Genomic DNA, 16,434 nt, shown 5'->3' on the forward strand with positions numbered 1-16,434 from the left:
CTCCACTCTTTTCTCTCATGCCGTCTCTGCGTCTGAATGGCAGATTCCATTGGTCTTGGCTCCACGTCAAAAGTCGTGAGACTCCCACCCAGTAGAAGTATGATGAAGGATACTGAGTGGCAAAGCATGCTGCTACGTTGGGTCTAGATTTACTGTTGGAATCACCAGCTAAGTACTGTGTACACAGATAAGTGAACAATTTATGCTTTTCAGCATAAATGATTGATTCGTACATGATTGACGTATCTTCCGTGTCAGGTTCCAATACCCCTAAATTCTATACGCTGGGGGTCGCAGCTTAGCGGAAGATTACGTACATCAAGCAAAGACATGATGTCTTTGCTTATTCGGACGGGAGTATGTCCCCACACTTTCAATCTGGGTCCGGGCTTGTACGCGAAGAAGAGGAAGACTAATAAGACAATACAGGTTTCAAGAAGACGAAGACTGCGCAAGAAGGAAAATCGAACGTTTGGAAGGGGAAATCGAAGCCCTCAAAAAAGAAGGTGCAGGTTCTTATGAAGGAGTGGGATTTCGTGGAACCATTTTTGGAAGCGTAGTGCAAGGCAGAGGGGGTGTTCACCCCTCAAAAGAACCAATCATCAATAGCGAGCGTGGTTCAAGATTAATTGCAATTCGCTTAATTGAACATGATGGAATCGCGCTACATCGACTACACCCATCGCGAATTCCGCGTTTCTCAGACACTGTAACGCTACTACCACACTGATGAGACCCCGGAGATAAACGGCACCAGACGGACCAGTCAAACACCACGCGTAAATATAGACAGATGCAGGTAAGGTATTTGGGTTATCACGCGGCATTCTGGTAACAGAATGGTGGGCTAAAACCGATCCGTGCTCATTAGGGCCCCGAAAGGAATAGTTGAATGCGAATATACAGCATATTTAAAGTCTCACGAATATGCATATATGAATTTTTAATCGCGTGAAAAAAAGCATTTGTTAAGAAGAAAAGCGATTGACAACATGGACACTATCGCGATGATTGAGATATTTTCCCTTGAGGACGGCTCCAGCCTCCGGGGGCAAATTGGCCATAGAAGTATCCATGACTAGAACTATCTTTGCCGGATCGAACAATGATGGACGTTCTGGGTTAATTAAATAAGTTATCGTGAATTCGGGATGGAAAAGTAATACTAGCTACATAGCCAGCCGGCTATTGAATTATAGCCCCAGTGTAGAGCGCAGTGGCCCCGGTATAAGGATAAGAGCCCAGGATATAGGCCAGGGGCTTCAGGATATGACTCAAGAGCCCCAAGACCAGCCATTTCGCAAAGAGAACACGCTCGGGCCAGAAGCCTGCGCGTGAATTCAAAGTGTACCGGTCCCAAGGATACCCTACTTGAATCCCCACAGTCCTGGCCCCGGGATCAAGGCCAACGGCTCCAGGATATGGCTCAAGAGCCCCAGGAGCAAACTGGCTCCCAGGTTCATTGATTGTATTCCCATTTCCGGTGTCTGGGATATAGATGAGGCATATACGCTAAGCCTAGAACGCGGACCCACATGGCGCATCTGGGTTCCCCTGAACGCGAGGAAGCTAACTTTCTTTGCTTCCTCGCGCTACGTCTTGTATCTAGAGTCGACTATACCTTTTGTTAATATGATCCTTCATTAAAAGACACGCTCCTCATCAACAGATACGTAATACCCTCACACCCCGCACAGAGAAACCAAGGAGGCCAAGGAGATTATCCCTGAACATTAAACGGTGTTCCTTGCCATCAGTTAAGGCTTACGTTAGAAACTCCACGAATTGGACTAGCTACATTATACGCATTATCTTTATATCACAGATCGGTATTAGCTACATCAGATTGTCTCCCATTTTTGATGTGCCGGTTTCAATGGCCTGATCTCGGGTGGGCTTGTTTGAACGGCGAATCCTTGGTTTTCACCGAAACAAATTTTATGGGACTGGTGGTCATAGAAATGCAATATTCATATCCTGTCATTTTGAGGATGGGGTGGTTCTCTTGACAGTTCAACTTATGCCGTACCTCCAGAGTCCCACCATGCCCACCAATCACCAGCGGTACCCTCAAAATACCGAGCCACATCATTGCTATCGCTTGCGACGCTACGTGTGCTGATATTCCAACCATTTTGCAGGAATAGGGTAAGCAGGGAAAATAAGGACCGAATGGCTTATCGGCCAAATACTGTCTCCCAAGTATCCTCACCTCATCGTACTCTGTGGGGGGGGGGGAGAACGAAGGCTGCGGAGTCGTTTAGCTCCTGTAAGAAACAAACATGTGCCTTTAGTCTGAGCTACCAATCTTCGGACGCGGGATTAGCTAGTGCCAACTTGCTGGACCCACCATAGATATGTGCGGATATGAGACCGTCGCTGTGCTCTCAGGAAAATGGAGCTCCTAAGAAGTATTGACTTGTTCCTATAATCGTCCGCTCCTGGGAACAATCAAGGAGCTTTTGGGAACGCCGACGGAGCTCCTTGGAGCGGCACAATGGGGTTCTAGGAATGTGAGGATCTCACGTATCGTTGGATGAGGAGTGTGTCTTCCGAATGAATAATCAATATTGAGAAAGCTATAGTCGACTCTAGATACAAGACGTAGCAAGAGGAAGCAAAAGAGAGACAGCTTCCTCGCGTTCAGGGGAACCCAGATAAGCTATGTGGGTCCACATCCTCCAATATCGTATACAGCTCATGTCAGTCTCTGACACGTATTCTGGGAGTGGACGGTAACATCCTGGTAGCACTTGGTGTGAGAATCTTGCGATTGAATATGGTCCGTTTTGTGAGAAGATTAATTAACTTACACTCAGCAGGTCTTCACATTAGGCACATAATGGAGCCAACTAAAATGACTATTCGGCTTCCTTTTGGTCTACTTGCAGTGCCACAAACAACCTCAAAATGCAGGTGGTAACGAATGCTAGTAAAGGGACATGATAGCTTACTAGACCTACGTTGATCAATTTCATGACATCCAACAATGGTCCTGTTGTAACACTTGTTCCCCAAAGGGCCATCTTTACCTTCATATATTCCGCTCACATTAGCATACGAACAATAATTCAGAGGACAAGGGTCATTGCAGAAGGGGTTGACGAATATATTGCACTATAATTCCCAAGCGAGTCGCGCTCCCGAGCGAGCCGCGCCCCCCACCCAAAACGCGTTCAGTATTCAGATATTTCTTTGTTAACCACCCACTATGCCACCAGTTCGCTCTAAAAATCGTCAAAAATTGGCAGAACAAGAGGGCAGGATATCATTAGCTATTATAGCTATTCAAAACAAAGAGATTAGCGCTATAAAACAAGCTGCACGCTGTTTTAATGTGCCCGAAACCACCCTCCGTACGCGTCTCCGTGGGACTTCAAATCGAAGCGAAACACGCGCCAACTCTTATAAATTGACCCAAACTGAAGAAGAGACGCTGAAGAATTGGGTTATTTCTATGGATCTTCGTGGAGCAGCCCCCCGACCGACAACTGTGCAAGAAATAGCAAATCTTTCACTCGCCGCGCGTGGTTCAACCCCAGTTCAAACTGTTGGTAAAAACTGGGTCACAAATTACGTGAAACGAAATCCTGAACTCACGAGTCGATTCTCAAGACGATATAACTACGAGCGTGCAAAGTGCGAGGGTTCAAAAATTATTTAAGAATGGTTTAATCTTGCCCAAACAACTATTCTCCAAAATGGTATTGATCCCGAAGATATATAACTTTGACGAAACCGGTTTCGCGATGGGCTTAACAGCGACAGCGAAGATTATTACTCGATTGGAATACTACGGTCGGCGCTCACTTTTACAACCAGGAAATCGTGAGTGGGTCACTACTATTGAGTGTATAGGCGCGTCGGGATGGGCTTTTCCTCTAGTGATTATTTTCAAAGGGAAAGTCTTTATTAGAGGTTGGACTGATGGCCTTCCTAAGGACTGGAGATTTGAAGTTAGTCCTAATGGATGGACTTCCGATGAGATTCGACTTCGTTGGCTTGAAAAAGTCTTTATTCTATCGATATTTTTACGGATGAAAGGAAAATATCGACTTTTAGTCCTCGATGGTTATGGAAGTTATTTAACTCCAAAATTCGACGAACTTTGTAGTTAAAATAACATTATTCCAATTTGTATGCCTGTGCACCTATTGTACCTTTTACAGCCTCTTGATGTAGGTTGTTTTGTGGTTTTAAAGCGCGCTTATGGTCGACTAGTTGAATCGAAAATGTGGCTTGGATTTAATCATATCAACAAATTTGATTTCCTTGATACTTATCCTAGTGCTCGAATCGAAGCTTTTAAATTAGAGACTATCAAGAATAGCTTTGTAGCTACTGGATTATTCCTATACGATCCAGAACGGGTGATTTCTAAGCTTAATATTCAACTTCGTACTCCAATACCTCCGCCTAGTTGAGGTAGTGAATCAAGCCGAAATTTTACACTAAAAACGCCTAAAACACTTAAGGAACTCCGTCGACAAGCTTCTTTAGTTAAATCGCTTCTTAATAAGCGCTTAAATAGCCCGCTAATCCCGTCGTATTGCGCGTTAAACTAATTGATTAAAAGCTGTGAAATCAATATGTAGCACGCGATTATACTATCGAAAGAAGTACAGGATTTACGCAAGGTAAACGAAAAAATAGCAGTAGCGGAGAAGGTCTCGACAGCAAATTATATATTCTATAGGCCTATTAGTGGTAGAGCTTGAAAAATTGGTTTAACCAGCTACTATAGCCCTTATCGTACAACCAACTAGACAGTCTCTACCACCATAACCGAGCTTAGAACCACGAACTAGAGCTCTACCAACCTGCTCAGATTGTCATATTCAGGGGCATAGAAGAACAGCCTGTCCAAATAGGGATAAATAGGTTATATTGTTAATAATATGGTGTTCTGGTTGATTTAAATGGATTCGATTTATTATTATTTGGTTGGGAGCGCGGCTCGCTTGGGAATTACGTTATTATGCGCCAGGAATTCGTGGTAGGCTACCGGGAGTGAATGCTGTTTGTCAGTCTACTTGCCAATGCAGCGCTAGCCCAGGAATGCTATCAAATATGGCTGTAAAGTCGCACAAATGGGGTGGTCGTTTTGTAAGAAGATGCATAGACTCCGTCACCGCTGATTTTGCTCGTCATCTGATTTCAACATTTGAACCTACGGCACTCATCTACGGCACTCATCTCCTGCGCTAGATCCCATGCAGTCCGAATACAGCATAATGGGTCTACCAGTCCCGCCTTCCGACGATTTGATGATAGTTTATGATGAGGAACCCTTACAACAACTTGCCCGGTAGAGCAGTTACCTCTGTTGGTGTACTGCGGACATGAATCGTTTTTATGGCAGGCTTCCGCCTTTGATGTGCGCGGTCCAAGAGGGCGACTACGGGACTGGGCTGGCTACTACAGCATGATCGCCTTCTAGTCTCATTATGCAATCTTTATGGCCAGAGTGCTTAGTCGATAGCAATCACTCAGGGCAGCGTTCCCATTGTAAAGCAACTACTCAGTCGAAGAGACATCGAAGTCGTCACCCGAGACCCAAAAGCACAGCAGCCGCTTGTGGTGGCACTGGAATACCGACAGCATGAGATTCTCCAAATATTCTTGCGAGATTCTCGTATGGATGCCAACATTACGAACGACCTCGGCAAAAACCCCTTCATTTGGCCGTAATCTACGACGACCCAATCGCAGTTGATGCGTTTGTCAAAGATGAGCGTGTCAACATGAATTCTCTCAGACCCGCGGGATCGAAGAGGTCGTTCTGCCCACTGGCACGCTGTGAAAACATCTAATTGGGGGCTGATGCAGCTTCTCTTGAGATTCACTCGTGAGAGTATCAATGCCCCAGACGATGATGGAAACAGTCCGTCCACACAAGCTATGAGAAAGAGACGATTCAAAATTGTCAAGCTACTTCAGATTCCTCGATTTATTGCGCCTTTTGCTTCATTGCCCACTGTCACTTCTCCCTCAAACGCCATGTCGCCTATATCGTGGATTTGCATCAACTGGGCGGTGGTTGCCGGTGTTGTGATATAAGGCTAGTGCTGACCAGGAACCAAGCCGCAGCATCGGAATTATTTCCCGAGATATCTATACGAAGCATTAAGTTGGTTCCTAATGAACTTGATCTTCTTGTTGTATATATAGCCTCATGCATTCAACCTGAAATAATAACAATCAATCTTCCTTTGAACTACAGCACAGTGAACAGATCACTGAAGATGGCTTGGTTGCAACCCTAAGTCTTTTCCGAAGGAAATACTGGTTCGAGGCTGGTGCCGATCAGCAAAGCAACGAATTTCAAAATAATAATAAAAACACCAATAGAGAACGGCAGCCTCATTCATTGGGGTCGACGAGACAAGGAATCACGAACTCATGAAAAAAAAACCCCCCCATTTACACGTACGCGCGCCTGTGCGTATTATGTTTACCTCTTCAAGTGTATGTCTACTTTGGCTGAGAGTGTCGTTGCAACAGTTTTCGCATCGACAAAACGATTCACTTTAGGTAAATGCCCGTGATGGTGTTCGTCTCGCAGGATGCCAGACTGACCTTGCAAAACCTTTGGCTTCAGCACAGCACAGGACTCCAAAAACTAATAATACAATTAACATGGCCGTGAAACGTGTCGGCATTTGAAAAACTCTGGATTTCACGCTAACCTGCAAGGAAGTGGTCAGGCAATTGCTCTGAAGCAATGCCGGATGCACCCAGCCCCTTGACATTCTTTGAGAAGCACTCGCCCATTAACATGTGGCGGACAGCGTCTTCCACCACGATGAGCCTTCTTCATATCCCTCGTTTACTCGATGGGATCTAGCCTTCCAACCTCCACCACTCCCAACGACCAGAGATTTCTGTGCAATACACGAGCGGATGTGCAATCCGCAGAAAGAGCAAAGAGTCTGAGAGTAACAAGCAAACCCCCTATGAAAAGAAAATTACCTTCGGCGCAGAGATCTACGACGCGATTAACCATAAATGGCAAATCATGCACGGTGAGGCAAAAGTACTTCCACACTCAAACTAAAAGCTGGACAGAAACTCTGAATATTTGGAATACACCTATTTACACGAGCGACGCGAATATATAAAACTAGGGGTGAGCCAAAAAAAAAAAAAACCCTCGTAGAGACCCAGGACGATAGTATAGCAGCATTTTTATTCCTCGAACATGTCGAGTCAGTATCCCATTCTTTCGAGCGGAGTAGGAGCGTCACGGATGGTCTCACATGGTCCAATCATTTCTTTCGAATGTGGACCTCCGTCTCAAGTGTGTCAAGGGGCTCCTTTCCCTATAATTGTCAACGTGGCATTTCTAGGCTCTGAGGAAATGCAAAAAGGCGCGACCTTCGCGTTTAATATTTCTCTGGGCGATAATCGAGGCCACCTATCTGGAAAGGGGCTCAGTGGATCATTGACCTCATCTCTGGAGACCATCATGGATGGTGGCTGTCAGCGAGTAGCGGCATTCAAAGACATAGCAATTCATGAAGTCGGCCGGCATCGACTCCGAATTCTGCTAGCAGCCGCTTTTATGTTCCAAGTTACGGTCATTGCGCGGCTTGATTCTGATTTTGTTGAAGTGCAGGCTGCATGATCAGGCCCTTGCTGTTGGGAGCAAACACAAATGTCTTGTTTCCGCTTTCCAACTCCACAGAAAAAAGAAAAAAAAATAGACAAACCTCGACAGAAATGCTAGCTCCGGGACTAACTTTTTGGAAGATTTTCGGTTTGCAACCCCATTGTACTCTGTACAGTGAAAATTCTGATCAGAAGTACAAATCGTTTGGCCGATCCTTTCTCAATTTGCTGCTTCACTGGGAGGCAGAAGATGGTTGGTGCCTCTTTCACATTGGCTGGAATTTGGTGCATCCGTTTTGGGTGGAGAAATGCCCATATTGGTGGGGGTTTCACCGGAAGACCACCGGATCGCACTTGGTACTTTGTCTCTGGTGCATGGTGCCCATTCGGGTAAAAATTCCCCAGCCCTAAACGCCCCTTTTTGTGGGCTCGAAAATCATATCCCCCTTTTTTGTTTAAAACATTATTGTAGATAATAGTTGTGTCGATCGCCAGTAGTGGTAGGAACCTGTAGGATGACAAACTGGTTATTTTTCGCCCTGCAGATATTGAGTTCGATTTCCGACGCCAATACAACAGCACAGAACACACGGGCTCTTAGCGACCCACTCCGATCGCGCTAAACCTAAATAGGTTAATGAGCCACACTGTCTCTGCTTGATGTATTTCTGCTAGATCACTAAAATTACCGTAATTGCAGTCTCCCGCATTATCTCGGTTAGATACATGTTTTTGTTAGTAATCTCCGCGGTATTTAAAGTAGAGACGCGTGAAATACAGAGAACCAGATTTGTTGACCCGAACGTATTTTGACCGCACTATTCCTAACACGCCGTAGCTCCATCCCTGCGTTGAGATTTGATTCACACCACGTGACTTTCGTTTCTGTAGGTTAGAATAGTCTTTTTGTCCCCACGCGCTCAGCTTTCCGGATAAATTAACAATTGAAGATATTTCAAAATCTGCCTGATGTAGGTTCTGTGGTGATATTGAAATAATTATCGTGGGCCCTAAATGTGTTGTGGCGGATCAGCTCTACTTTTTCGATTGCCAATTGGCTCCGTGCCAGCTCACGTTCTCTTCTCTCCACTCTATCCACCTGCCCAGAATGACATTCCCACAGCCTGATTCGGCGGAGAAGACTGTTCGGAAGGTTGACATTGCTCAGGTAAGAGACCTTCGGGGATACGAGGGGGAAGAAGGGAGGGGATGTCATCTGATAAAACTTGCGAAGCCTGCTGGGCCCGTATGATTTGTCTGAACGAAAGGACCCCAAAGAACTGGTTAAGGACCAGTCTTGGATTATATTCAGATATTTGGATCAAATAAAGACATCTGGCTAATACTCTCTTCGCTTGAACAGGTCTCCCTGAAGTTGCTCCTGCAACTGGGCTTAGCCAAACTTAAGTACCAACATGACCAGTTCCATGGGCCGAGTTCAGACCTAAAGGATGCCAAACAGAGTACTCCTGACAATGAAAAGCCATTCGATTACTCCTCCGAATTTCCATTTAGCCGCTGCGGGCCACCCTTTACGTCGCCTACCATGCAGGCTGCGACCTACTCCAAAAAGCTTCCACGATCGGCCCGGAACAAACGTGCAGTCAAATTTGATTCCAATGCGCTGCACTCCATGTTGACAGCAAGCCGAAAGCTGGCTCGCTCATACGACGATTCAGGATGCCTTGCAACGCCTCCTCGGGTCTCATGGAGGAGCTCCCATCAATTGCCCGAATCCTCGCCGGGTCTAAATTGTCACAAGACACTTCAAAGACACCAGGCCCCTTTTATGTCCGATGCCTCAATCCCGGGGATGCCCTCTCCGGTGTATCAAAACCCGTACGATGAAAAGAATTACCTCTTCCCGTCCTTGCATAGCTTTCAGGTTGTTGGCTCCGTAGCGGGCTCGTCGCCCCCTCGGACTCCCCCTCCGAAGCACACATGCCTCCCACCCCCAACCCCACCAAGTCAGCACGCTGCTAAAGCTACCTTGGGGACCCCGGGGGCAACAGTTCAATTTTGCGGATTTCGTGAATGTGACACCCAGTCCTGCCCAGTCGGCCTGGGGAAGTTGAACTCCGGAATATTCCTCTCGCACTCCTCTGGCTACCGAGGATGCTTGGGAACGCTTGAACTTTGATTCACTGCTTTTTGTGAACCTCTCAATTGATAGCCTGTCTCATCATCATTTCAGCTCAATAGCAGTATAATGAGTATGAGACTGAGATGCTTTTTTTGGTAAGACATGTTGCATTTCGTCGGACAGTCCTATACCTAGAGAGAAGCGCAGTACACAAACACGGAGTAAAAGCTGAGAATGGCACAGGTTTGGCAAGCAAGTCAAGACTTCCGGGCGCTTTTTTGGGCATCTTCTCGGATTTTAAGACTGTTGATTGGCCAGTTGTGATCACTAGTGCGGACATCTGTGGACCAAAGTATATCCAGGAGATTTCCACAGAGGTCCCCTGGGGTTTGTACAGTATACCGGGATTGACCTTGACCGAAGCACCGCAAAGTCCGCAAAGTCAAAGCTATATTCTCAGCCATGTCATCAGAGAGTATACAGTATCAAGAGGTAAATATATATGTCCTCGCAACTTTCTTTGTTGCCGGACATGCTGTGTGCAAGAGATTCCTTGAACTTGCAGATTTTCAAAGCAGCAAAGCAAATGGCGCAAGCAAGGGTCGGAGGTGATGCAGCGCCGCTCGTGACCGAGGCTTCCTCGAGACCCTAAAAATGATGCAGAGAAGATGTCAGAAGGCAGTTTCAGACCTTACTGGACTTGCTACGAGGGCAACATTGACCGAATAGGCGGCAACGACGATCTCTATTCTGGTACTCCCTTAGATATGATCAGTCTTATCACGACACTTACTGTATCTATGGATGGCTTCATGCGATAGAATATGTCTGATTCCTGATCATGAGCGGTGATAAATATCGTCTAGATCGATGCCGTAGTCGCAAATTGTTTTTTGAACCAGTTTAAACCATTCCCCGATAGTTTTGACTGTCATCTGCAGCATCGTCCATGGATCTAATTATTCTGGTCATACGCGGTATGTTTCACCACTCACTACGCCGGGGGAAGGGCGGAGATGGATACGAAGAACAATAGATACAGGGGCGCATCACATTTCGTATTAAATGGTTCCGAATGCACAATTTGGTTGTAAAAATGTCTAAATTGTATCGGTTTCGCCTAAAACGTCCACAGTGAATAATCCGAAGACCATGTGCTTCTTGTGTTTGTCCCGTATGCAACAATCTATAAGTTGATAGCAATCATCCCTTGGCACCCTGTCTAGATAAAAAAAAAAGCAAGTTCCGACAGGCTTGTAGCACACGATCGGGGGTATCAAGACAAGTGGTAGGCTCGATACACCTGAATGGGGTTTACCTCCAACGCGAGGGGAAACCTAACCCTCTGCCGTGCAGGGATTGTATTCAGATTATCTGGGCCTTGAAGAGTAAGGTAAATTCTGGTTTCAAGCTTTGACCAATGGCTACGAATACAGCCTCAGCGTCATTCGACGAATCAAATGCAGGCTGGCTCGATGTGCCGTCCTTCCACCGCTAATATTCATGGCCCTGGTAGCTCCATGTCGTTCATCGCGGACGGAACAAAAGGGAAAGGAGGGGGCCACATCCTGGGAGAGGAGTCATATGATGACTGGCCGTCTTTTCTGCTACCAGATGGCTCGTAAGTGCGTTATTACGACGGGGAAGATGTTCTAGTTTCAGTGGCGTTGGCTTTACAAGAGCTGGAACTCAAAGAGTCTACCATTGGGCCCGTGACATCTGCCACATTGTCCGCAGTACTAAAATTGGGTGAAGCATTGTGGAGCCAAGACGAGACAACAGGTGCAGCCCACATGTTTATACGAGCAAGAGATGGTTTTGCCGATACTTTCAATACGCATCATCCAATCACTCTTCGCAGTGTTCTTTCTGTTTGCATCTTAAGCTGCGTGACAAAAGACAGGGAGGAAGCCCAAAGAATGTTCAACTGGGCGCATGACGGGGTGAAAGACATGAATCCTCTCCGGAGCTCAGATCTGTTTGATTACACAGACGGCAACAAGGCAAGCCAAACCCCTACAAGTACGGCCTGCTCCCTCGGTTCTCTGTCGAGACAAATCTCTGCTTTGCCACGTTGGACGGACTCCCTCGCACCAAGAAGCCGTTAGGCGCTCTTGTGTAGTTAATCCAAGATAAGTTATTCATCTTTGATTTCTCCAATCTCTGTTACAGTACTGACACTAATAGTGCACACGCCAACCACTAAAGTCACCCAGCTCTCGTTAGGCTCTCGATGGCTCAGTCCGCTCTCATCTCCCGCCAACCAGATCCGAGTCCAGAATACATCACAAAATCGCTTACGCATGCAACCACGAATGAGCCTCGCGCAGCTGAGCTGATCCATATTCTACCCTCGTTAGCTTCTTTGATGAAGAATATGCGAGCGAGTTTTCCTGCGCGGGTATGTATCTAGCTACCTTGAACCTGGCTCAGCCTGTGCTAACGTTACAGATGCTGCGATCGACCCAGTCCATATACATTGAACCGTCTCAGGTGACCATATCAGCCACCAACATATTAGCTAAGGGCCTCTTGTCCGATCCACTTGCCGATATGATGCGCAACAGGATATGCCTTAGAATGAGTCCTTCATCGTCTCACACCCTGCCATATTCTGGATGCCACTTTCAAATCCACGCACACCTCGCCGATGGCTCACAGGGATTAGGATAGTGGGCAACATTACCCCCCAGCAATGCTACAGGTAAGCTCCGCCACGGCTCGTCCAACTTTGGTCGGTGACACAGCTGCAGTTAGCTCGTGTGAAGATCTTCGTTGGAAAGCGGGTTGAAAAAGGCTCTCGGCGTGATAATCGACCAGGGACTGCGTTTCAAATTGCGGATCGAAATAACTGCGAATCAAAGAATGAAAGCCGCCCTTGCTCTCACGACTGCGCGAGGTATCTTTTTCGGTAGCTTGCCAGCTTTTTACCTCCACAGCCGCATCGTAAATCGATTATGCAGCGTCGATAGGTTACTCTATACGACGGGATACTACCGTTGCGGCGGGCATTGTACGGCAATTTGAAAACATAACGCGTATCGTATCGCATGTCATTGTGGATGAATGCCCAAATGCAGGCCTCGTCATCGCCGAGGCGGGAATCGGAACAACCGTCATGCGTCTTTGAGCCCGCACCTTGAGGATTGGATCATTCGTCATAATTTGCGAAAGGATCACTCACACCCTCTAGTTCAACATTTCAGGATGAGTCCGTTAACCATTGATTGCGCTAAGCCTTGTCGTTGCTGACAGAAAAAACACGCATCTTCCTCGTTGAATCAACCAGCACTCATGCAGCTAATGGTTTGCTTCATTTCAACTCGTGCCAGCTAACCAGCATCTCTCGTACGTTTGCAAGTACCCCTGAGCCTTGCCCACTTGAACTAACCCGATTTCAACTCTCTTAGCTGCTTCGGTTTTGAGAATGCAGGCGGTTCTTCCTGCGCAGGTATGCCCTTGTCAAATTGCAACGATCTGAGACTAAGCTGAAATACTAGATGCTAGGTCCAGCCCAGTTTATATCCGACCACTCCAGGTCAGCACTTTAGAGATTGTTCACTTGTCAGTCAGCCACCATGACGTTTGAGCCAAAAGTCTCTTTTCTGATGTGCTCACTCATACCGTGCCCGACAGAACATGCCTCCGGGCAAACCCCCAAGCGAAACATGAAAGCCCCCAGAAGACGCTAGACTGGTACCCTCCGGTTTCCCTTTTCCTACCAACGCACATTTCATCCTTTTTCCAAACGCGTCTGAGTTTTGAGCAGCATGTCCACAGCAAAGTAACACGCACACTTCGCCACGGCTACAGCTACAGCGAGCTGCTCTGGGGGTAATTCACTGGCTTCACGTACATCTGGTCAGCGCTGATACCCCATGATAACTCTTATTGATCCGAAATCATGATCCTAGCTGGACGATGGACAAGGCCGAAGCAATATCCATAATGACGCAAGAAAGAGAATGTAAGCAGACCGTCACTTTGGCATGATCAGCTCGATTTCCAACATCCAACCCAACGCATCCTCGATTTATAGCATTATAGTCTTGCTTCAGGTTGATCTGCTTTGAATTGCGGGCTCAAAGGTGCACGACGAGCGTGCTCACCACCGCTAATCCTCATTGAGGACGAGTGTTATTGTATCTCAAGCAACGAGAGAAGAGGATCTCGCAAGAGCGTGGGCCTTTCTCTAGTCACCATTTATCGCCCGAACACCCGTGCAATGACTGTTGTCGTGCCGTATCGGCTCGTGGCATCGCGACGCTACCAGTTGTTGTCGTGATTGACTAGGGAGTCCTTGTATTGTCGGCGCTTGGCATCGTGGATTGCTTACGAATCGTGTTGGCGTGCATCGGCGTGACCCTCGGCTTTCAACCAAGTGTCTTGCAGTTAGGCCTCGCCAAAACCCGCCCACTGCCCAAACCCGCCCGCGAAACCCCAGCCCATGGGCCGGGTTGGGTCTTAGTCAGCAAACCTGTTGATTTATAAAGTGATGCTTCAATGTTCATGTTATTAGGGGAGTTGATTGTGTATTGTCTTAGTTAGATACAGGTAGACTGGTGGACAGGTATAGCTTTAGTATATGCATGCACGTGATCCTGACCACCGTGATATTCAACAGGGAAAACCCGCAAAATACGGGTTTGGGTTTGGGTTTCAACACCCCTCCCCATACCCAAAAAAATGCGGATGGATTTAGGTTGATACCCAAAACTGCAGTTCTGCCGCAGTTTAGCCGTGGCAGTCTATGAGAAAGCCCTGAGTCCAAACCATCACAAGACCGAACGAGCTTCAAAGAAATTGAAAAGAATTTGAAGCATTACATGTACAAGCTAATATTTAACAAGTACTCCTGTTAAATCTCTAGGAACAATATACAAAGCCTAGTACCTTTTAGTATTTTTTAGAGAAAGTAAATTTGAAAGCGAGGATATAGGCGATTCGTAAGATAGAATCTATGACTATGTATGACCCGCTGGCCCTCAGTTCCTCTGTAGATTTAAGGCTATTCTTTCCCAGTACTCAACCGCAAGACACGTTGAAGCCTGTGTAACTGCCGTGGGCGGGATTGTCCAAGATGCCAAGGGCTGAATCCGCTGAATTGACACAATCGAATGGCTCTTGGCCGTAGCAACGATATGTCGACGATTGATTGGCGACCTCAGCGGACTCCCAGTATTCCGTACGAGAGTGCCTATACCCCAAGGTCGTCGAAGGAAGTTGCGGAATGCTATCATTGGAATGTGTCACACGGTAAAAAGAGCCGGCCGCAGTATCAGAGGCTCCGGAGAGGCTATCGAGATAGTTGGCGAATGCTTGATTTCCGGTTCTTGGCTGGCCATATGTGTACGCCCCCGTGACGCGATAGGGACCATTCATTAGCGTGGCAAATGCAAGAGCTGCAATTCCAGCACCTAGGGAGTGTCCACTAATTGTCGTATTATAGCCTGGGTTGGCAGCCAAGGCATCCGTCACGCCATTTGTAACAGCTAATGCTAGTGAATTCCACGCATTCAGAATGCCCTGATGAACTAAGCAATTGCTAGTGCAGTTCACGTTGGGCGACTTATAAGCTACCAGCACCAAGTCAAGATCAGTCAAGTAATCCTCGAGGCTTGCGGAGCCTGGGATGCCGAGAACAATTTCTTTTCTGTTGGAGATCTTCCATAACGCAGCTTGGGTATCTGTTGAGTTAATATTGAAGTATTGAACCAGCTGAGCTCCATTTTCTGGGTGAGAGCAGGTGCCGTTCGCAAGGTCACCAGTTAGAAATGGTAAAACTGCGTAGTACACAAGATTCTGGTAGGTTTCATCGTCCACTGAACAGCTTCAATTTAGTTTATTGTGCGCTTGGCGGAGCAGCTTAGTACATACCGGGAGTTCTCTCGTCGCTCTCGCTCCTTGTCACCAAGGGGCTACAAAGAACGAAGCCTGCGCAGAGCGCGAGGGTGATGAAAAATCGCATTTCAGGGGCTTCGGGGTGCAACAGCTTGACAGCTTGATTCAGTCGATTCCGGGAACCGTCGAAAGTACATTCTTATATTATGTGTAGCCTCGACGCACTATATTACGAAGAAAGCGCGAGTCTAGTTTATGACAAGGCGTTCCGTAGGGGTGGCACAGACGAGAGCCGTCGACTATCGCACGGGCCCATTATAGCTGCGCCCTTTTGCATCGCCTTTTGTCCGCGTGAGCTGACGATGGAGCATATGATATTTTCTGCCCGAAAGCGAAACATGATTGGATTTCTCTCTTGAGACTATTCTCTCTTTGTTTGGCCTTACTGGTTCTGACTTGTGAGGGAGGCTGGCTCTTCCTCCGTCAACTGGGAAGGGGGTTCTGGCTTACGCGTATCTCCACTCTTTAAGCACGGTCCCCCTGTCTCACATAATTATTGCCAATCTCGTATCACGTCTACAGTCGGTGACGACGAGATTGCGCCAGAGAGGCTGAAAGCCAATGGCGTAATCTCGGTGATTGAGGATCGTTGGCGCGCGATGGTTTGAGCGAGCGAACGAAGAAAAATTACTGGGAGCGGATAGCCATTATCCGCCATTCGCAAAAGATACTGCTGGTTGGCAGCCTTGTCCGAGATGGAAGGCTTCTCATTGGCTCAACCCCATAACGTGGCAGCGGGTATCCGGACCGGATCGGCCTTTTACGACACAAAGCATGGAATTGATTCCTGGCAACGTTACAGCCTAGTCATTGCCAACACCAGTCTACACTAAAATTGT

The 16,434-nt window shown here is 47.1% G+C and overlaps 3 protein-coding genes across 3 annotated transcripts; all 3 read left to right on the forward strand.

Annotated features, from left to right (window-relative positions):
• Positions 1-7,201: 7,201 nt before the first annotated feature.
• Positions 7,202-7,627, forward strand: N7478_001481 (uncharacterized protein; the record flags this gene model as incomplete). The annotated part of the gene is made up of 1 exon (XM_056917696.1): positions 7,202-7,627. The coding sequence occupies one exon, from the start codon at positions 7,202-7,204 to the stop codon at positions 7,625-7,627; it is 426 nt and encodes a 141-aa protein (XP_056785576.1).
• Positions 7,628-8,719: 1,092 nt separating this feature from the next.
• On the forward strand, positions 8,720-9,751 carry N7478_001482 (uncharacterized protein; the record flags this gene model as incomplete). The annotated part of the gene is made up of 2 exons (XM_056917697.1): positions 8,720-8,779; positions 8,975-9,751. The coding sequence occupies 2 exons, from the start codon at positions 8,720-8,722 to the stop codon at positions 9,749-9,751; spliced, it is 837 nt and encodes a 278-aa protein (XP_056785577.1).
• A 2,176-nt stretch (positions 9,752-11,927) lies between these two features.
• On the forward strand, positions 11,928-12,485 carry N7478_001483 (uncharacterized protein; the record flags this gene model as incomplete). Its single annotated transcript, XM_056917698.1, has 2 exons — positions 11,928-12,095; positions 12,399-12,485. The coding sequence occupies 2 exons, from the start codon at positions 11,928-11,930 to the stop codon at positions 12,483-12,485; spliced, it is 255 nt and encodes an 84-aa protein (XP_056785578.1).
• Between the last annotated feature and the right edge of the window lie 3,949 nt (positions 12,486-16,434).

This window comes from Penicillium angulare (assembly GCF_028827245.1).
Source record: "Penicillium angulare strain IBT 27051 chromosome Unknown utg000001l_segment0_segment0, whole genome shotgun sequence".
Lineage (NCBI taxonomy): Eukaryota > Fungi > Ascomycota > Eurotiomycetes > Eurotiales > Aspergillaceae > Penicillium > Penicillium angulare.